Genomic DNA, 22,117 nt, shown 5'->3' with positions numbered 1-22,117 from the left:
CATTGGAAGAAACAGATGGATTAGACGTTAACCTCGTAATTTTATGTGTAATAATTGCACGTAATTCCACTTGCTACATAGTAACAGGTGTTTCAAAACTAGATATACAAGACACTGTATTACTTAGGCTCAGTCATCTATGCAAAACATTTGTCATCAATCCCATCACTAATGCAGGGCATTTCACGATTCCTGTCACAGGCTTGGAGATAAAGCTCTGTAAATGAAGTTCTGATAAGGATCTCATGTCCAGAAATGTACGAAGTCTCCTCTACAACCTGCGAAGGTCTGTGGTAGGAATTGTAGAACACCCTCAACACGGGGGACAATAGCGAGAACAAACTGTAGACTTTATCTTGCTTGGGTTGGCGAGGAGACGAAGTCAGTTCGCATCACCTCCATCCAAATTATGTCTCAATTTATGGAAAGTGGTTCTCAGTATACTTCAATGTAACTTAGTTATTAACACAAAACTACAACTTGTATAGCTTGGCAGTACTATAGCAAGTCGCTTGACTATAGTGCCACAACTAACAAGTGCATTACAGCAGATTAAGTTTAAATTCCGGGGTACAATTACAGTCATTAAAAAACTGAGCAGGTAACTGCACTGACCGAATTTTATACAAGTCTCTTAATTTTCACGTTGTAAGGAAGTATTCCTTAGGAGCCCTGCAGTCATATAAATTACTGCATTAAAGAAACGTCATTAATCGACTAGCTCTATTATCTGTGAAGCCTATCACTGGCCTCACAAATATGACAATTGAAAACATAGTACCAGAATGCATACACACAAAAATCAAAGTCCTTCTGCACAGATTGCATAAAATTCATTACGGTGTGAAATGACCACATAGGGGAGCTGCATAGTAATAAAAATTTTAACAGCTTTGTGTGCTCCAGTGGGGTTTACTACCAAATACAACTAAATTTAATGTATTTCTGAGCACTGAACATGAGATGAGCAACAAACTGGTTCAGCGTTTTTGACTATATAAGCAAACGGCCAAAATAGTGCCTAATTACTTATGGTACATTTAATTCGAAAATCATGGCATTCTGCCACCTATTATCTGCGAAATATTCATAGGTATTGTTACATTATAGCTGCCAATTTACCTCATATCCAGAGCATTCATTTCAATATTGATATACATACAATACACACATTACATACAAAAGTTGTCTTACTTGATATGGTAAATCTATTGCCTGCATTTTAGTCTAAAACACATTTCATCACCTGTGTCAGTTGGGTCTTCCACAGGGTATCTGCTGCACAATTGTTGCAGAACAGAGGCAGAGAATAATGCTCAGGTAACATTTATGCACACAATATTCTATGATTAAATACAATCGACAAGAAAAAGGAAACGGCAAAGCTGCAGGAAAAGCGCATACGTAAATAGCTTGTGAAGAATATAAGTGAAACTGAATCCACAGTTTTTTTCCAGTAATACTGCCCCTTCTCGTAAGACTGTGTCATCCTCCTGGTCACAACTGATGTCTCACCTGTGGTAACTGTGGCTGATATTGCACTGAAGACCGGTTAATGGAAGTGAATTGGACACAATTTACTTATGATAACCGGTTTCTTTGCACCCTATTACCTCGCATCCCAAATTCTGGATGGTCTTTTGTTAATGTAGTTCTTTGCGAAGTCTACACAGATCTTGGAAAACATTTGGTAGTTTCTTGTGCCACTCTTCTGGTTATCCTGTCTCCCTAAAGGAATATGCCGATATAAATCCAGAGTCAGGCCAACTTCAGAACAGCCATCCATAGAGCTACCACTGTTCTTTGACCTTTCATGGAACACCCACAGTACTACCTCATCTTGCTGATTCGCCTGTGAACATCGGTATGAGTCATCTAAAACTGATCTCTCACTATATAAATTCTAAGCTGTCTGCTTCCACGCTAGACGAAAGCAGTAGTCCACGGGTATTTAAGACTGCATTCAGCTGAATATTCTGAGATGTGTTATGACATGTGGAAGCATGTCAGTATCAGCATGTAGTCACAGGCAATCGTCGTTTGTAGCTTGGTTTCTTGGTTCTTATGCTGGATGTTCCTGAAAAGATGAAACAAGTACACGACAGGAATAAACGTGCTGGCAGGTTGGCAGGTAGAGCTTATTTGTCACAGTTTTAACTCTTGTGGAACGATGTTGGCATACAGGCAGCTTATGTCCTCCTCCCAGATAGAAGACTGCAGATGAACAAACTTCAGGCCTCTTCTCAAGCTTCCTGCACATGTCATCTTCCAGTTAATGTCAGAGAACCATCTTCTTGAGAAACAGTCATATTTCTCCTAGTAGTGGTCACCAAATTCCAAATGACTATTAGTGCAGACGTCCGTTATGTCTTGGGTGACTGAATCTGGAACACTGCACCTTTGATGAGGCTGTGTACTGAACTGTTTTGGGATGAAGTAAACTGGTGCCTCCAATTCAGTAACAGTCCCCCACAATGGTTTGTCACTTTCACTTCAGTCTTCTCTTCACATTTAGCACCAATAGAATTACTGTAATTCAGTCCCTCAGGAATGACAAATGCAGTGCATAACGTCACAGTAATTTTGGAACACCACCCTCCTCTACCTCATTTGTTCATTTCTCTCTGTGCAGTGTTTAAGTGCTGTGCTTCCCTCCAGGATTGCCCCTTTAGTAATGGCTCCAAGATGGGGTTCCCAGTTCCCATTATTCCCAATTACTTCTTTTGGTGATGATACAGAGCAGCAACCGTTACCATTTTATGTGGCTTACATGTCTCACCTACTTCAGTTTTGATGCAGAGATGTCCCCAAACGCAGGTCACATTTTTCTCCAATGAGAGTAGTCTAGGGTGAATAATGTCTACACTCCCATTATGGCCTGTTGTCACCATCTCATCAACCTTCGTATCTGGGGCTTGTGAGTACTAAGATTTTTTCACAGATTATAGCATTGTCACATAACCCACAGTTTGGAGGACCACATTTTGTTTTACAGGTTTACACTCCTAGGAGGACTGACTTCACCACATGTATTGCAAGATTAGAGAAAGAAAATGAAGGACACCCTCAGGCCTCGCAACCTAATACCGTCGGGGTCGAAAAATCAAGAGTTGGCCAAGAGAGGCCGACAGGAAAGGAAAACAGAAGTCTGCAACTGAGCGGAAGGAGTGTCAATACTAGATCATCTAAGACTGACACAAAGAGAAGGAAGATTCTTGTATTCTTGGACTAGAAGAGTACACTCAACAATCCATGTAAATAAAGTAAGTGACAACAGCGCTTATTCAATAAATGTAATTTTCACGACATGCAGACACTTTACAGAAACTTGTTACTAGTAACGTTGCTAAAAATTAAAGCTACTTGACATGAAAATATTTTCCTCACATTAAGTAATAGCGGAAATAACTACACATGGTTCTTGATCTGGTACAAAAGATAATATTCCTCATAACAAAATTGAAATTGTTCCACTGAAATGTAACAATCTTTGTCTAAAATACTAACTTAGATTTTCAATGTGTAGCTATAGGAAAGCAACATTCGGCAGTAACACAATGCATGTTCAGCACATAGCTGATTTTTAGAGCTGGTATGTCTTTGTCAATTGAAACACTTTGTAGCGAAATTTACTGTCATGATGATAGCCCATGCAGGTTTGGATAACGACTGACTTCAACCAAGACAATATATTTTGTCACTTTAATACATCGGTTATAGAACAGAGTAAAAACATTTTCTAAAGTTCCCAGGAGTTTCTCAAATACTTACAGAGTAAGGATTTTTCTAATCAAAAAATTAGATTTACAAGCTTGTCAACGTGTTCTACACAGTAGTTGCACCATCTGGGCTAACAATTTTTCTATCTACAATTTATCATGTTTCATCATTTGTTATATGAGAGTCCACAGTCCCGAAATACTGCATAAAAGAAAACGTTGCAAGCTATCTTTACAACTGATTTAGTGTGCTATTGGCCAGTTTGTACTACCATGCTATTATAAAGCACCTATGGAATGATTATACCAACACAGTAATATGCAACTTATGCTGTCTAGAGAACTCAAAAATAGGACAATCTTAATTACAGTTTTCATTATTGGCCATTATTTAAAGATATGTTTACAGTATGTACAATGTCCCACAAGATGTGGCACACACATTCAGTCCACATTTATGGCCATACATGCATAATAGTATGCTTTGTATCAAATAGCAACAGAAGAGAATTTAACAATGTTAACAGTAGGCAATTTTATGAATTAAATTCTGAATTTTTACTTCAGAATCACACTCTGATGCGCAAACCGCAACTCATCTACTAGTAACAACATACATAGTCAAATTCTAGTTAGCTGTTCTAACATATGCCAAAGATACACTGAAGACAATGTACCAGTCAATCGGTAATGTACTTACTTATAACAGAAGGTATAATATACTGCCTTAATGGTAACAAAGGACAACTTAGATCTAGCTGAGGAAAAATGTTACACAAGTGAGGTAGAACATTTTAAATATTTTCATATTATGGAAAACGTAACGTAAATAGTAGCTGTTAGTTACATGAAGGGTAATAAAAGTTTTCTACATCGTTTAGTGTTTATCTACAAATATCGTTTCGTCTATATTGGAATTGCAAAACATGACATTGCATCATCTAACTGAACTTAATTGGTATAAATATTTGCAACAGACGTTTTACAGTGCTTGCAAGAACGAACACGAGTTTAAAAGCTTCAGCAATAACAATGTGAAGCAATTATATTTCCTTTCAAAGGGAACAAATATCTAATACTAATAGTACAAATTGAAACTAAGGTAAATTTGCGGAATACAAATATTTTGGAGAGAGAGTCTGGATAAGAAAACCATCTCCAAGCACACAAACTCCCATTTTCATTAATTACTTTTAAAACTGCAAGTGGATACTAGAAATTCAAGTTATCAGAATGTGAACTGACATGAAAAACTAATTTTACACGAACTGTTTAATATATATGTGACTAACAATGTGCATGCAAGACATATGAAGACAGTAACAGAAAAATTTAACTGAGAACACACTGGTTTCTTAAACTAATAATTCCTTTCTCAGACAGGTAAGTATAGTGAGAGGTTATTTTTTATTATGACTAGTTTCGGTCATTTACCATTTGTGTGGACGGCAAAACAGAAGAAAATGGAAACTAGCATCGAAACCGAACAGGAGATCCAGTAAGATTACTAAATCGACATTCTTTTCGAGAAAATTACAATCACATCAGATTTGACATTTCGTCATACACGACTAACCATCATCGTATTGAAAATATATGAAGCAGTGAATACAATTTTCGACTTCTAAAGCAGAACACTGCATGTGAGCTATACAGGTAAAATGTGAAGTGTGAAAGATAACAGTTCCAGGATCATACAAAGAGTGTGAATGTGCACAATACATAATGTTAGGTAAAAAAAGTTCTATTGTAAGTTTGTAAAAATGTATGACAGTAACAAAGTGTTTTTCAACAAAGGCGTTTTTTAAAAATCACCCAAATGACAAATATATGTACAGGGGGCACATGATTTATGTATGCCATGCAAACTGAATAAAAAGCAGTGTACAAACCAAAACATATGTAGAAGGCACGAAATACTCATGTCATAAGCAGCTCTGTCAGTAAACATACTGAAGTTAGATGTTATTTAATCATATCAAGGAACACAGATGCAGTACTATATTATTTATGAAGTACAATATGAAGTGATGGCAATGTGTGTATCAAACTATCATATCAAATAACTGGCCCTCCGTAAACTTATTTATAATCACATTGAATTAACGAAAAATACATCAAAATAACAATAAGTCCTTCATAATTTAACCATACATCATTCGTGTTAGTAGTACTTGAGAAGGCGTGGGAGGTGTACAGACAACCTGTATTACCGACCATACTAAGAGTGCTTGTGACATTTCTCTATGCACAATTGGTCACGTAAAGTAAACTATTCACAACCGAATCACAGTAGAGTGTAACCATTTACAAGAAAATATTAGGACTACAAATTTGTGATCCAAGCACTCTTACAGAGAGACTTAAAAGCTCAGGAGTAATAAGTTACTGCATAGCTGCACACACAGTTCAGGTAACACTGTAGACATAATTATTAATCGGAAACCTAGCTCAGACTACCATGTCATGTACTAGGGTTGACTGAAAAGTAATGCCTCCACCTTCATAACACTTCAACAGCTGACAGTATTTGTGTGTGGCAGGTACTGGCCTGTTCTGAAGCCTTTTCTCTACAGCTCCAGCTGGCGTGAAGCCTCAGCATTAAACGGTTGTGTTGGTACAGTGTGAAGTATGGAACCCTATGCAGACAATCGGTCAATGCGATTTAAGCAACTTGCAGTCATTGAATTCTTGACAGGCGAAGATTTCACCCCAAAGGTGATTCATCAGAGAATGAAAGCAATTTATGGCGATTGTGCTGGTGTGAGTGCCGTGCGTCGTTGGGCGAGTAAGTTTAAAGATGCTGAGAGAACATCTGACCTGCATGACAGTTTGACGTCTTGTGACAGCAACAACAGTTTCAAAAGCAAAATTTTGATAGACTGATCCAGGACGATGGTCGTATCATGCAGAAAAATTGCAAGCACAATCGGAATTTCACAAGAATGTGTGGTTTATATTATTGCTTCACATGCACCACACTTCACGTGCCACCTCAGCATAACTTGAGAGACTGAATCACACCACTGTATGGCATCCTCCATACAGTCCAGATTTAACACCGTCTGACTTCAGTCTGTTCTCGATAATGAAAGACGATCTGCGGGGACATCATTATGCTTCTGATGAAGACGTTGAGAGAACTGTGAGACTGTGGTTGCGGGAACAGAGTCGACTTCTGCGACAGCTTCAGAATACTTTTTCATCGTTGGCAGAAATGTATCCAACTAGCTGGTGGTGATTCGGGAAAGTGAATATTTGTAATTAAACATCACATTCATGTTACTTTTACTTGTTTTAGGTTTAAAAAGAATCTGTCTACTTCACTGTACACTATGTTTATTTCACATTGTAAAGCCACACAAAGACACATAATGAAAGACCCAGTTTCTGTTACTTGTCTCTCCAAAGACTCTAGAGCAGAAGTGCTGCCAGCTTTTGTCTGCCACTTAATTAAATACAAACATGTAAGTGTAACTTTCCCTTGTTTAATTAAAAAATAAAAGGGAACAACATGAAAGACCCATCTTATATCTAACAGTCTGTTTTGCCAGCGGCTTCGTCAGTATATCTGCTAACTGGTCTTCAGTTGAAATCTGTTGAATGCCTCAGTCTCCTTCCAATACCTTTTCTCAGACAAAGAAATACTTTATTTTTATATGCTTAGTGAGATGATGGAACTCGGGGTTGTGTGCGAGTTTCACTGTTGCCTGATTGTGTAGACGTTTTAGAGGAATGGGAAAGCCGAGTGAAGTTCCAGTCCTTAAGTTTGACAGACTATCTCCTTCACAGCTTCTGTTGCAGCTACCAGCTCTGCTTCTGTTGTAGATGTTGCAGTCGCTGCCTCTATTTTGCTGAGCCAGGAGATAGCTCCATCTGCATGTGTAATAAGTACATCAGATTTTGACCGTCCTGTTTTGTTGCTTCCTCCAAAGTCTGGATCACTGTAGCAATCTAATATGTCACTGCACAATTTTGGACGATAGATTATGCCTAGGTCACATGTACCTGCCAAATACCTTAGCACTCGCTTTAGTCGCACTACATCTTCTGTTGACGCCGTGGCAAGAGTTCGAGACAGGAAGCTCACACTGTAAGCCAGGTCAGGTATCGTTCCAAGCATCAGGTACATCAGTGCTCCAACTCCTTGCTGACAGGGAAAGTTACACTTCTCTGCATTCTTTCCTTCTACCTGTAATGTATCTGGTTTCTTGACAATTGGTATTGAGACAGGTTTGCACTCTTGAAAACTGAAATCCTCCAGAATCTTCTTTGCATAGGCTTATCTTGATTTCACCATCATCAAAGCGTTTTATCCCAAGGCAAAGGAAACATGATGCTGGTTTCACTGAGATCTTAAATTCAGCCTTCAACTCCTCAACAAACTTTCTGGCACCCAGCTGATCACTTGCCATAACTAACCCATCGTCTACATATAGAAGTAACAGTTTCTTGCCACATTCTTCTCTGATACGTAAACAAGGAACTGCATCACTTGTCTTTAAGCCTGCTGACAGAAGTGCTCCAAACCGTTTACTCCAAAATCTTGGGGCTTGTGTAAGTCCATACGAACTTCGCCTTAATTTGCAGACTCACTCTGTGCCATCATTATACCCTTCTGGCTGTTGCATGAATATTATTTCTTCTAGTTATCCATACAAGAACGCTGTAGACACGTCACAGTGTATTGGATGCATCTTTTCAGCTGCAGCAACACTTAACTTTGAACGAATTGTGCTCAACTTAACTACTGGACTGAAGGTCTCACTGTAGTCTACACCATAGCGTTGATTAAAACCCTTTATGACAAGTCTTGCTTTGTATTTCTCAAAACTTCCATCAGGATTAGTCTTTACACGAAAAACCCACTTACATGGTATAGCTCTTGCTCCTTTTGGTAAAGTAGTCAGCTCCCATGTGTGATTCATGACTTCATTTCATTTTTCACAGCTTGCTTCTAGTGAACAGTGTAATGTTCATTGAAGAGATGATTAATGAAAAAAATGAAGAACCAGAGTCATATGAAGAAGCTGTAAATAGTACGAAGTCATTTAGCCACGAAGGTTTCAATAACGTTGAACAATTTCACAGTTGTCGATGAGGTGGAATAAAAATTTCCTGTTCTCTGGTATCAGCACTGCTCTCTTCAGCCTCCGATTCTTCAAACTCTTCCTTGTTGGAGTTTACCTTATCTTTTTCTTCAGCTGCATAGTTTCCCTGATTACTTTGCTCAACATCCTGCAATGGTAATTTGACTTTCTTCACAACTTGCAGGCTTTTCATGGAAGATTACATCTCTGCTGAGAATGACTGTTTTCTTCTTCCACCCAAGTTCTGTAACACTCATATTCATACCCCACAAAATAACCCTTGACAGCTTTATCCATTTTCAATCTTCTTTGTCTGGTATGTGGGCATAGCATGTAGAGCCTATTATATGTAACTTTTATTCTTGGCTTTTTGCCAAACCACAGCTCAAATGGACTAATTCCTTCCACAGATGATTCTGCAGTTCGATTCAAAATGTACACTGATGCTCCAACCAATTCTGCCCATATGGCTGCTGGGAAATTAGCTTCTTTATTTGAATACTTTAAGGTTCTTGCCATTTCAACTATAGTTAGCATATACCACTCACTTCCACCACTTTGTTGCGTGTAGGGTGTTGTCACCCTCTGAGTAACACCTTCTGCTTGCAGTATGTCAACTTCGTTACTGTCAAATTCTGCACCTTTGTCACTCAGCAGCTCTTTGACTGTATGATCCGGCTTCTTTGAATGTAGAATATATTTCAATGCATCTTTAACATCAGACTTTTGCCTTACATGGAAGCAATACCGAAATTGTGTGTAGCTGTCTGAACACAACCATACGACTCCTCTTCTAAGATTCATTGAAAGATTCACAGACTTCAGCTGACATTAGCTCACCAGGGCAGGTTGACTTCTTTCTGTGACCAAATGGTAAGTGATGTGCTTTGCCATAAATGCATGGCTCACAAAGTGACTTCTCCAAGGGAACATTTATGCCTAATTCCTTTCTAACATTCCTTTGACATGGTGTTTATCCTGAAGTCCCCACCTCTCACGATACAGTTGCAATAATGAAGTTTCTTCAATGGCATTTACTTCAGCAATTTCTTTGGGCAAATTTGGTTAAATGTCTGCATTGTACAAGGTACCAAAGGGCTCATGGGTTCTATGCAGCACTACCTTGTCATCAATTTTAAGCCAACACTCTTGTTGATTACTTAAATTCACTATTAGGATTCTGGTCCTGTGCAGCTAACACTGAAAACAATCATCTAGATAATTGTGGAACATACTACACATCCAACAACATCACATCTTGTCCATCAGTCAGAGATGATAACTGAATATTGCCTTTTCCCACTGCCATTAGAGTTTCTCTTCCGGCTGCCTTTACACCATATGGAGTGCCAAATTTTAGAAAGTCTGTAAAACACTGAACAGTTTCTTACAGGTCTTGTAGCTCCATTATCAATCCACCATGGTGCTAAATCTGCCTCAACTGTATAGGCCTCTTCACAGACATTAGCACAGCACTAACAGAAGCACAATTTTCTTGACTTCAGTTTCGATTTTTATTTGGTCTTCCATCAGAAATCCACCATTAGCAGTCCTTTACCCAGTGGACATTACACTTACAATAATAGCAAATGTCACCTTTTCTTGTAACATTCTTTATGAACTTGCCTTTGCCTTGATTGAAAAGTTTCGAATTCACTTGAAAGAATATGCAACATTTTGCACACTAACTTAAGGTCTGGTAAAACACTTTCGTTTTTAGCTTTGAGTCCACTGTTTAACTCATTCCACAAACTCTTCAATTTTGCTATGTGGGTAGAAACATCACCTGGTATCCAGCAGAAGGAGAAAAAGTGTGTGCAGATTTTTAACAACTGATCCTTGGATGAAGCTTTAAACTGCTGCTATAAGGCATTCCACATATCACTAGCCGTTTCCTTGTCCATTACCTTTTGATATACTTCATCGATACAAATCTAACTGTTCTTTGTGTTTCTTTGCTTCTTCATCTGCTGCACCGTCTTCCAGTGGCTTGGGCTTAACTAACCTCATGTCAATAATGTCCAATGCACCTTCATGGTAACCCATCGAGACTTTCGTTTCCAAATTGGCCAGTCCATTTGTCTGTTGATTGGTTTTATATTTTTTGACATATCCGTTTTTGCTGAATCTTTGCTTCAAAATACAATATATGGCAGAAAGTTGGTTACTGAAAACTAATCGTAAAAACCTAAAACTTATCTGTCGATGTTCCTGACCTCGAACCTCGGCTGGCTGTACTCCACTCAAAACTCAGTTGACAACAATTTAACCTCAAATTTTGACTACTGTATTTTATACTGGTAATAAAAACTTTCGTTTTTGGCCCTTACTTACACTTACACAGTTCAGCAAATGGTTTTACAACAGTTTTCACTCAAGCACACGTTATCGTATTTTGTTAACTTTTCGTCACTGTTTCGAGTCTTTAATTCACTTACGACACTTAAGCGAATCTGGGCCCATAAACTGTTACTTTTACTAGTTTTAGATTTAAAAAGAATCTGTGCACTTCACTAAAAATTACGTTTATTTCACATTGTACAGCCACACAAAAACTCACATGGTCAAAGACGTAGTTCCTAGTGCTTGTCTCTCCAAAGGCTCTAGAGCAGAAGTGCTGCCAACTTTTGTCTGCCACTTAAATACAAACACATAACTGTAACAATTCTATGGATTATTTCTGCGTTTGAGGCATTAAAATATTCCCATCCAAACCCAAATAACGAAGAATGAGTCATTACTCTTCATTCAACTCTTGTACTTGATTGTGACCTATTAAATAATACGACAGGAATTAGAGTCCTACCTTATTACGATTATTTGTATGTTCTTAAGGTTCTAACAGCATGTAACAAAAACCATGTATAATGAAAAGGCTGAAGGACACAAATCAAATTTAATGCATTTGTTGTTTTAAGCCTTTATTTTAAATGAATATGATATAATTCAAAAGTAAGTCTGCTAAAATCCCTCACTGGTAATATGGTTTTCATACGCCAGGATTTTTTTTACAGCTGAAGCATACTTTGCAAATGTTATGGAAGAAGGTCAAATACAAACGAAGAGAAAAAACGTTAGCTACTTTGTTTCTAATTGCTATTATCGCTTCTGCTAACTGAACTTACAATTATTTGAAGCTGTTTTATTCACTGCAGTTTCTTTGAACTTCTGATACCTTGCAAATGATAATGCTTTACCTATCTGCCGTTAAGCATTTAGAAAATGTTTGAAATTACGTTTAATGTTTGTTGGAAGCAACTAAGCGCTCATTATGAAACACTGACTATTTCTTTACAATCAGTATCGCCATTAGAGTTATTTATTTGCAATTTTACATTTACACTATCATGATTTCGGCTTCAAAGTGCCATTATGAAGTGTTATAAGAGTAATACAGTGCCTTAGAGCAAACTGTCATTCAGTCAAGATGGTATTCTTGGTGAAAAGAAGCAGTAGGCCTTATAAGAAATATCGAGCCTTAGGCAATGTGTCTAACAGTATGTTTTAAATACGAGAGTATGCCATCGTAGGCACTGTGTAACACAAAGCACTTGATAATGGCACTTTCAAGCCGAAATCATGACAGTGTAAATGTAAAACTGCAAATAAACAACAGTCTAATGGCGGTACTGACTTTAAAGAAATATATTATGACTATGGCCCCACATTGTGAAAAAAATTACTGAATGAATAGTCTTGTGCATCCTTACCTGCAGTGCCTGACGACACACCGTTTCTGACAAATACTTTTGTGTGTAGAATCTTTGATGCAAGCTCATACCTATTACTGAGTAAATCCTGGCAATTTTATTTTCAGTATTACATATATTTGGCTGCATCGCGAAAAATAACATTTCTGTTGACCCAGGAAGCTATCAGATACCTGTAAGCAAGATGAAACTAGTAGTGCATGCCATTAATTTGGTTAGCCTTTTAGTAACATTAGTGGAATGGTGTTTCAGAAAAAAATGCCTTCAGTTCTGTGTCCATCCTCATCCTATTTATTTTAATGTGCATGCAGTTGTGACTGGTGTAGAATAAACTTTGCATGACCAGCAGCATTATAACACAATATCTGTTAGGACAATGTGTGGCAAATCTGCAAATTACAGCCTCCTTGACCAGTACTGGTGGCAACACAGGGAACAGAGGAGAGCAGTGTGGAGTCAATTGGTGGAGGCTGGTGGGGCAAGACTATGTATGATGTCTGCAGTATGAGCAGTGATGGCACATTTGAAATAATTGATGAAAGGTACTGTCTTGATTCTGCTGATATGCCAGTGCTTACCTGGAATGATGTCCTTACTTGCATTATAAGACTTCTTGCAATTGTGGATTTAGGCAGAGATTACTGAATATTATTGATCTTCCCTACAGATTAACATAGTGTTACTTGTGTCTGGCTAAGGATTAATTCTTTGCATCAGCTTGCACATCTTATACATTGCTATACTCCCATTGTAATTAAAGACACCTTACATTTTGGTGGCTCAAAACTAGTGTAGAAGAGAGGGTGGACTATTGCCTATGTGAATTAACTTCCGTTGTTCGAGGCAGTATCAAGATTTTGACAGTTTTTTACCTAAAACGTTTCTCATCTCTCAATACCATTCCCGAGTTTTACGTAACACTCCACATCTTTGTCAGATACGGCATATGGCATTGTGTGTGACAAGTGTTGGTAGTCAAACCTTTTTTATTCCATTGACACATGGACAGAGAACATGACAGTACATTAAACATAGGTTACCCCTAGTTATATTGAATGGAACGTTACTGAAGCATTGCTGCCAAACTTTGATGGGTTTGATGTAACTGTATAGAGATGTGAGTTTACATGAAGATCGTAGCAGAATGTGATTAACTGATGGAGATAGCCATGTCATTGATAAGGGGAGTGAACTTGAAAGTTAGGATAACCTAATTAATGCTGTCATTGCTACCTTGTGACTGTCCTTGCTATGGCTATCAATTTTATGGATGTTGGTTTCCAAAACTAATTATGGTTGATCTGAGATTATGTAAAATGTGTGACATTTGCTTGGATGGGCATTTGAGGTCCAGTAAACGTTGGCATCTGAAATGTATCAGTTGCCACTGACTGGAGGTTAACGGCTGTTAGCAATACTGGACCCTGCAGTGGATTGTGGCAACTTGTGGTGGCTAAGGATTGGCCAGAGGAAACTACATTGCATTCTGTCAACCCAAGTTTTTTTCCTGTGTTTCAAATCTTTGTTATTGCATCTGCTGCCTCATACATTCCAATATTCCCTTTGGTCCAAGGTGTGTAAATTCATTCCTCATTGTTTTCTGACCTGCATGTCTAATTCACTGACTTTGCTTGCACAATTATCTAGTGATTTAAGAAAAAAAAGTTTTGTCTCAGTGTTCCAAGAATTTGCAAAATTTGAAGGATTTATGTTTGTTAAATGTACGATTGTTGAGAATTCTTTCAGTTTCATATTCTTAATTCATCTCTCTTGATGTAAATTTTTGGAAAGTAATGTTTAGTATTAATAAACGTTTTGAAGTGTTGCTCTGTCTTTTGAGACAGTGTCCATACTCCAGGTACCACTTGGTATGCTTTGCTGGAAACTCCTTTTTAGCCAACCTAAACAAGGTAAGTATTGTGCAATTTAGATGAGGCCACAAAAAGCCGGATTACCACAATGACAGTCAACAGCCAGGAGGTGAATTGGTAGCATCACGTTTCTGGGCGTTTGCGCCAACTGCCAACTACATTGGGAACATGGCGTACATCCAACCGAGAAAAAAATGATCAGCTTCTTTTGCGTCAAGAAAGCTCTCATATTGGAGACGAAATGGTCACAAAAGCAGCTTAGTTTGTTCCTGTGCACTCTATTAAAAGAAACCTAATTACCTTCTGGGCCGCCTATTCTCTTCCCATGACTATCTTCACTGCTTAGTAAAGTGAGTATACTCGTGTGTAAAGTAATGTCAAGAATCTGAAGTATTCCCAGCTGGCTAAAGTTGTTTGCTTCTCAATACATTTAGTTGTCTAATGTGTTGCTATCAAGGACTCCATTGTCTGAACAGAGCTCAGCATTTCACATGTGTAACACCAAATCAATGAATGACAAGTTACGTAACCTGTCACTGCTGTGGAGACGTTAAGTTTGTTGTTTTGGAACTTTTTGATCTCCTTCCCACTGAGCTCAAAAGCTCATTGAATATTACTCCTTAAGTCAACTACAGCATTGTCTCTCACCGCTTATGCTACTCTGTTGAGCGGCATGTGAACGGACTGCTTACCTAAGGTAAAATGAAGCTTTGGAGTTTCACAGTGGACAGCTGTTTCAGGGGTCTATGTAGCTTCACATCGGTAGGTTTTACCTGAAAGTGTCCTACATGTGACCCCCGTGTAGTGCTAGGAGAGCAACACCTGTTTGCCAGACAATAGCTGTATGTCTCCTTGATGTACGCGAAGATCATATTGGACAGAGAAGGAATGAATCGGCAGTACATCAGAAGTTATTTTTACAGGGTCATCTCTAGGAAAATGAGAGCAGTTATTTATGTCAAATGAAAATTCGAGAGCATTAGCAGAAATTCTACCGAACATGCTGTTCAAAAGCAATGATATGTCCTACAGGGAAACCGTGCAGATGGAGATCAACTACGCTCTGGAGGAGAAAATAGATACGATACTGCTGGTGCGACGTACACCATGCCTACCGAGTAACCAAGAAGTCCGACTTCAATAGAAATGCTTACCTGCTAATCAACTCACGACACTATTAATTAACCACCGAAACTGGTGAACTAATCGTAACTGGTATCTACAATCTCTTTTCTTGGCCGACGTGTTCTTCAAACATTCGTGAAGTAGGCAGTAGAAAACAACATCCATTTTGTTTTCAATGCTGAAGACCGAGGTCATCACTTAAGTAGCTTGGAAGTGGAGAACGACACAAACCTGCGTTTGGCACTGCTGACTGGCACCACCGCTTTGTCACAACTCAATTTTGTCAGATTTCCCTCATTCAATACTACGTCGCTCAGGGGAACTTCCCCATTGATAATGGTAATTCCTCTGTACAAAGGGAACCTGCAAACAGCTGATTGGTATGATTTGTTGTAAAACGATGAATGCCTGGACTGAATTCCTCTTTCTGCTGGTAACAAGAACAGCTTTGTGATGTTCACGGCAACAGCAAAGATGCATATACCCTTAGGATATATAAAGAATATATTCCAGGCTGAGACAAGAAATGCGGGGAACTCTAGAATTAGAAGTTACTGCCAGAATAAAACTGTTCTGGACAGACTACAGCTAAGGACCTCTGTGTTTAGTGTTCTAGTGCTCTACCGACTGTTCCAGACACGTAGCAGCAACGCACTAACTTTATCACCACTTTCCATAGACTTCTGGAACGAACTGATAGTTAGGATTTTCCAAAAAATGCACAAACAGCCAGCTTTTGTCCCCATACGAAACTGTGCTTCTGTATGTGATGGCCAAGACTTTGAATGCAAACCTTCAGAAGATGATGCCAACCTCGTTGGCTTTTATTTGTTAGCAGCCTAGAGTATCATCTGGAGACTGGGCCTACAGTACGAAGTTATGATGAAATCCCAATTCAAAAGGTTAAAGCTTGTTGAAAGCACGTCTTGTGACATACCAGAGCACTGTAGTAAATAAAATCAGTAGCTAGGAATTCCTCCAAAATGGCTCACCTGACAGCGCTATATCAGTCTCAATGCTACTTACGCATTACATCGTGGATGCGCCAGAAATAATTTGTAAAATCTGGTTACGCTGCTGATTGGGTAATAGGAATGAGGCAAAATTTATTAAAATACCGAAGACGTTACGACATCTAATTTATCTGCACTGACAGTACTTGTGTAAACTGAGGCTTAACCTAAGCCGGCCGCGTTGGCTGTGCGGTTCTAGGCGCTCCAGTCCTGAGTCGCGCTGTTGCTACGGTCGCAGGTTCGAATCCTGCTTCGGGCATGGGTGTGTGTGAAGTCCTTAGGTTAGTTAAGTTTAAGTAGTTCTAAGTTCTAGGGGACTGATGACCACAGCAGTTGAGTCCCATAGTGCTCAGAGCCATTTGAGCTTACACCTAATCGTACTAAAACGTGACTTCTGACAACGCAGGGAGCACAACACAGTCTGTTGACTCAGTGCACACAAAGGAGTAGGTAGCGCCTGTCCCAGGAACATTGGGACTCTGGACAAGTGGCTACCATCATTCCAGACAGTTTGCGGTTTTATTGTAATGCGCAAAAATTTGAGTCTTACGCGCCCAAGTCAGAAACATAGAACAATCGATGGAAGGAAAGAGCTTAAAAACAAGGACTGAGAAAGGTCCATAAAATACGCCATAGACACAATGGAGGTCCTGAACTGAATATTAAATGTCTTTCACCGTATTGCTACGACGGATCGAAAGCAAAACGCGGTCGACAGTCCGTGCGTCGCTCGCTAAGGCGTGTGATAACGTAACAGCAAACTTAAATGAGAACATAAGTTTTTAAGAAAAGGGCTTTCCGTCGGGATGTCGCGATCCGTCAGAGACTGAGGGTACTGAGTACAAACTGATGAGGGATTAGCTCTAAACAAATGACGATGGCTAAAAGGACAGTGCGCAATACGAAACCTAGCTAAAATGATCTCACGTCGAGAGGGCAGAGGAGGAGGTTGTCCATATCACTGGGAGAGCCTAAATAACCTGGAGATTGTTCCCTAGAATGGAGGACAAGTGGTAATGACAAAGTGACACCACCTGCTGGCAGGCTGGAACAGGGATCACCTGAAAGAGTATAAGACCTAGCAGGCTGGGGTAAGAGGACAGCAGTCTTGGCAGCAGCTTCAGCAGGCTCATTTCCTGACAGGCTGACATGAACAGGAACCCACAGTAATGTCACAGCAGCTCCATCAAGGGTGAGCAAGTGAGTTTTCCTGGACTCATTGCACAGAGGGGTGGGCAGTGTACAGTGCACAAAGACAAGGGCACTAAGTCTGAGCAGATGACAGTTGGAAAGCCTGTGTCACCAGATGTACTCTGGCCTGATAGAGGGAGAAGAGCTCTGCAGCTACTACTGAGCAGTGTTGCAGAAGCTGATACTGAAAAACTTGTGCGCCAATGACAAAGGCACACCTGATAGTACCTTTCTGTACACAGATGACTCTGGCTGTGCTATGTCGAAATCCCTTGTGTGGGTAGTGAAAGTGAAGGCAATAGAGCGAGGCAGCATTAGTGTCCTTAGGAAGCAAATTAAAGCTTAGATGGACATGGTCCGCCACACAAAGCCAAGGTGCTGAAGGGCTCACTCCAACTGGGTGAGTTGCAGGCAGTGCAAAGTTCAGCTGCTGGAGCAAGAACTGGAAATGGACTCCAGGAGGCAACTGAAAAGGGATAGGCCCTATACTGAAAGGAGTCATCGAAGGAGGCATACGATGGGTGGCCAGGCATGGCAGCGTAGCTCCATGTGTATCTGTTGAGGAGAATATCACATCAGTATGACTGTGGTAGTTCAGCATCTTCAGTGTACACTAAAAGGCGCCAGTGGCCAAACAGATGCCACAATGGTGGGTAGTGTTGAGATCATGTACGACGGACAAATGCATAAACAGAGCACCTGTAGTCTAGTTTCGAATGGACAAGGGACCAGGTTGAGGACACGTAGGAAATCGAGGGACCACATACCAGTGGGATGCCAGGTAGGACACATGGGAGAATGAAGAGTTTTCTATCGAACATGAGCCCCAGGAATTTTGTAGTTCCAACGAACAGAAGACCAGCAGGCCAAAGATGTGAAGATGGTGGGAGAAACCAACTGCTCTGCCAGGAATCCACACAACTGTTTTGTCAGTGGAAAAAGGAATACAGTTGTCGATGCTCCATGAGCAAGGAAGTTCGAGACATCGCTGAAGACGTCGCTCTATGTGAGAGGTCCGTGGAGAACTGCAGTAGATGACAAAATCGTCAATAAAAAGGGAGCCAGAGAGGCCTGGCAGGAGGCAGACCGTTATAGCGTTAATGGCGATAGCGAGGAGGACAATACTGAGGACATAATCCTGAGGTACACCAATTTCTTGGGTAAGGGTGTCTGACGAGACGCAACCCACACACACATTGAAACCTCCATCTTTTAAAAATTGCGGAGGGGAACAGGGAAGCTACGAGTAGAGGGTACAGAGGAAGCCAGTCATCCAACAGATGTCGTGGGCTTTCTCCAAATCGTAAAGTATAGCTTGCCTGGGGTTTCCGTAGAAAGCCGTTCACGATGTAGGTGGACGAAGTGACGAGATTGTCAACAAGAGAATGGCGCACTAAATCCACGGCACTGGTTAGTAAATTGCAGCACTAACCACTGTACCAGCTGGTGATGAATTATGTTAGATCACCTTGAAAACAGCTGCTGAGGGAAATGGGGCAGCCGCTAGAAGAGTGCTTGTTCTTACCATGCTTATATGCTTGTGTTTGACAGTGGCTTCAGTCCATTGTACATATGAAGGAGAGAACACTTGCCTGCGAGAAAAGGTGCTGCAACATCTGAATGTTAACATCATCCAGCCCTGGGGCAGAGGATTGGGATGAAGTGAGAGCACCGTACACCTCTCTCGTAGTATAGGCGACATTGTTTGTTTGTTTGTGGTTTTAGGGCGCAAAACTTCTATGGTCATTAGCGCCCAGCCCGTGACGTAGAAAACAGGAAAAAAACGAAATTTAAAATCAGCAGCAATGGAAACAAAGTCAGAAAATTTGAGAAACTAAAGGCAGAAGGAATGCTTAAAAGTCCACTATAGAAAGGGGTTGGTTGTCCCCCCAAAAAAAACTTCAAATGACTGACGTCATTTCACTGTCTCTAATAAACTGTAGAACGCAGTCAGCTGAGCGCGTGTCATCTGCTAAAATCGACGATAGATCAGGCGATAGCTGTAGACGGGAGCGTAACGGATTAAAATAGGGGCATTCAATTAAAAGGTGTCTGACCGTCCACAGCTGAGAGCAGTGGGGACAGAGTGGGGGAGGATCACCGCTTAATAGATGTCGATGACTAAAAAGACAGTGCCCTATCCGGAGTCGAGCTAAAATTACCTCCTCCCGACGACGCGTTCGGGAGGAAGAGGTCCAAGCGCAAGGAACGGCTTTCACTTCCCGCAATTTATTGTGGGGAAGTGTTGACCAATGCGCATGCCATAAATGAGTAACTTGGCGACATAAACCGCTCCGTAGATCGGTAAACGGAAGAGACTGAAGAGCTGGCCGAGGAAGAGAGACTGCAGCCTTGGCTGCTATATCGGCCGCCTCATTTCCACAGATACCAGCGTGTCCCGGGAGCCAGAGGAACGCCACTGAGACGCCCCCCAGGTGGAGCAAGCGCAGACAGTCCTGAATCCGGTGGACCAGAGGGTGCACAGGGTAAAGAGCTTGGAGACTGAGGGGAGAGCTGAGAGAATCTGAGCAGATTACGTACTGTATCCGCTGATGGCGGCGGATGTAGTGGACAGCCTGGAGAACAGCGTAAAGCTCCGCAGTATAAACCGAACACTGGTCGGGAAGCCGAAAGTGATTTGGGGTGTCGCCAACAATATAGGCACTCCCTACACCTAACGATGTTTTCGAGCCATCGGTGTAAATAAATGTGGCTTCCGTCATTTGTGCACATAGAGCAGCAAATGCCCGACGGTAAACAAGTGTAGGGGTACCATCCTTGGGAAATTCACATAGGTCTCTGAGCAAGTCGATCCGGGGACGGTGCCAAGGCGGTGCTGTACCCCAAGTTGTCAAGAAGGTTTTAGGAAAGCGGAAGGAAAGAGAATGGAGCAGTTGACGGAAGCGGACTCCCGGAGGTAGTAGGGAGGAGGAGCGGCCTGCATACCCGACATCAAAGGAGGCGTCGAAAAAAAGGTTATAGGCTGGATTAGCAGGCATGGAAGACAGATGGCTAGCATAACGACTCAGAAGGACTGCCCGCCGATTGGACAGCGGAGGTTCAGCAGTCTCAGCATAAAGGCTTTCCACAGGGCTGGTGTAAAAAGCTCCAGACACTAAACGTAATCCACGGTGGTGGATAGAGTCGAGACGCCGAAGAATAGACGGCCGAGCGGAGGAGTAGACTATGCTTCCATAATCCAATTTCGAGCGCACTAAGGCGCGATAGAGGCGGAGAAGGACCACCCGGTCCGCTCCCCAAGAGGTACTATTCAGGACACGGAGGGTGTTAAGGGAACGCAGACAGCGAGCCGAAAGATAGGAAACGTGGGAGGACCAGCACAGTTTTCTGTCAAACATAAGACCCAAGAATTTTGCGACGTCGGAAAACGGAAGGTTGACAGGACCTAGATGTAAGGAGGGCGGAAGAAACTCCTTACGTCGCCAAAAATTAACACAAACGGTCTTACTGGGTGAGAAACGGAAGCCGGTTTCGATGCTCCACGAGTGGAGGCGATCGAGACATCCTTGAAGACGTCTTTCAAGAAGGCTGGTCCGTTGAGAGCTGTAGTAGATCGCAAAATCGTCCACAAAGAGGGAGCCCGAGACATCAGGAAGGAGACAATCCATAATTGGATTAATGGCGATGGCAAACAGTACAACACTCAGCACGGAGCCCTGGGGTACCCCGTTTTCTTGGGAGAAAGTACGGGAGAGAGTAGTGTTCACCCGCACCCTAAATGTGCGCTCTGCCATAAATTCGCGAAGAAAAAGGGGCAGCCGGCCTCTAAAGCCCCAAGAGAACAGTGTGCGGAGGATGCCTGTTCTCCAACAGGTATCGTACGCTCTCTCCAGATCAAACAATATTGCTACCGCTTGGCGTTTCCGGAGAAAATTGTGCATGATATAAGTGGAGAGAGCAACAAGATGGTCAACAGCAGAACGATGCTTTCGGAATCCGCATTGGGCTGGTGTTAAAAGACTGCGGGACTCCAGCCACCAAGCTAAACGGTAATTCACCATACGCTCCAAAACCTTACAGACACTACTCGTGAGAGAAATGGGGCGATAGCTAGAGGGGAGATGTTTGTCCTTTCCAGGTTTCGGAACGGGAACGACAATAGCTTCCCGCCATCGCCTGGGAAAGGTACTGTCGGTCCAAATTCGATTATAAAGGCGAAGGAGGTAACGCAGGCTATGGGTTGATAAATGCAGCAACATTTGGACATGGATACCATCCGGTCCTGGGGCGCAGGAGCGAGAAGAAGAGAGTGCATGTTGGAGTTCGCGCATGGAGAAAACAGTATTGTAGCTTTCGCGATTTTGAGAGGAGAAAGCAAGATGTCGCACTTCCGCTGCACGTTTCTTCGGGAGAAACGCTGGCGGGTAATTTGAAGAG

General features: G+C 41.3%; 1 protein-coding gene across 1 annotated transcript in view; it reads left to right on the top strand.

Annotated features, from left to right (window-relative positions):
* The window catches only part of LOC126413297 (bromodomain testis-specific protein-like), a 69,427-nt gene that overhangs the window by 5,587 nt on the left and 41,723 nt on the right, over positions 1-22,117 (top strand). Inside the window, exon 2 of the mRNA XM_050083197.1 lies at positions 12,952-13,061. Within this exon, the coding sequence (XP_049939154.1) occupies positions 12,952-13,061 (110 nt within the window). The remainder of the gene's footprint in view (positions 1-12,951; positions 13,062-22,117) is intronic.

Source organism: Schistocerca serialis, chromosome 7 (genome assembly GCF_023864345.2).
Source record: "Schistocerca serialis cubense isolate TAMUIC-IGC-003099 chromosome 7, iqSchSeri2.2, whole genome shotgun sequence".
Classification (NCBI taxonomy): domain Eukaryota; kingdom Metazoa; phylum Arthropoda; class Insecta; order Orthoptera; family Acrididae; genus Schistocerca; species Schistocerca serialis.
This window is presented reverse-complemented; position numbering and strand designations above follow the sequence as displayed.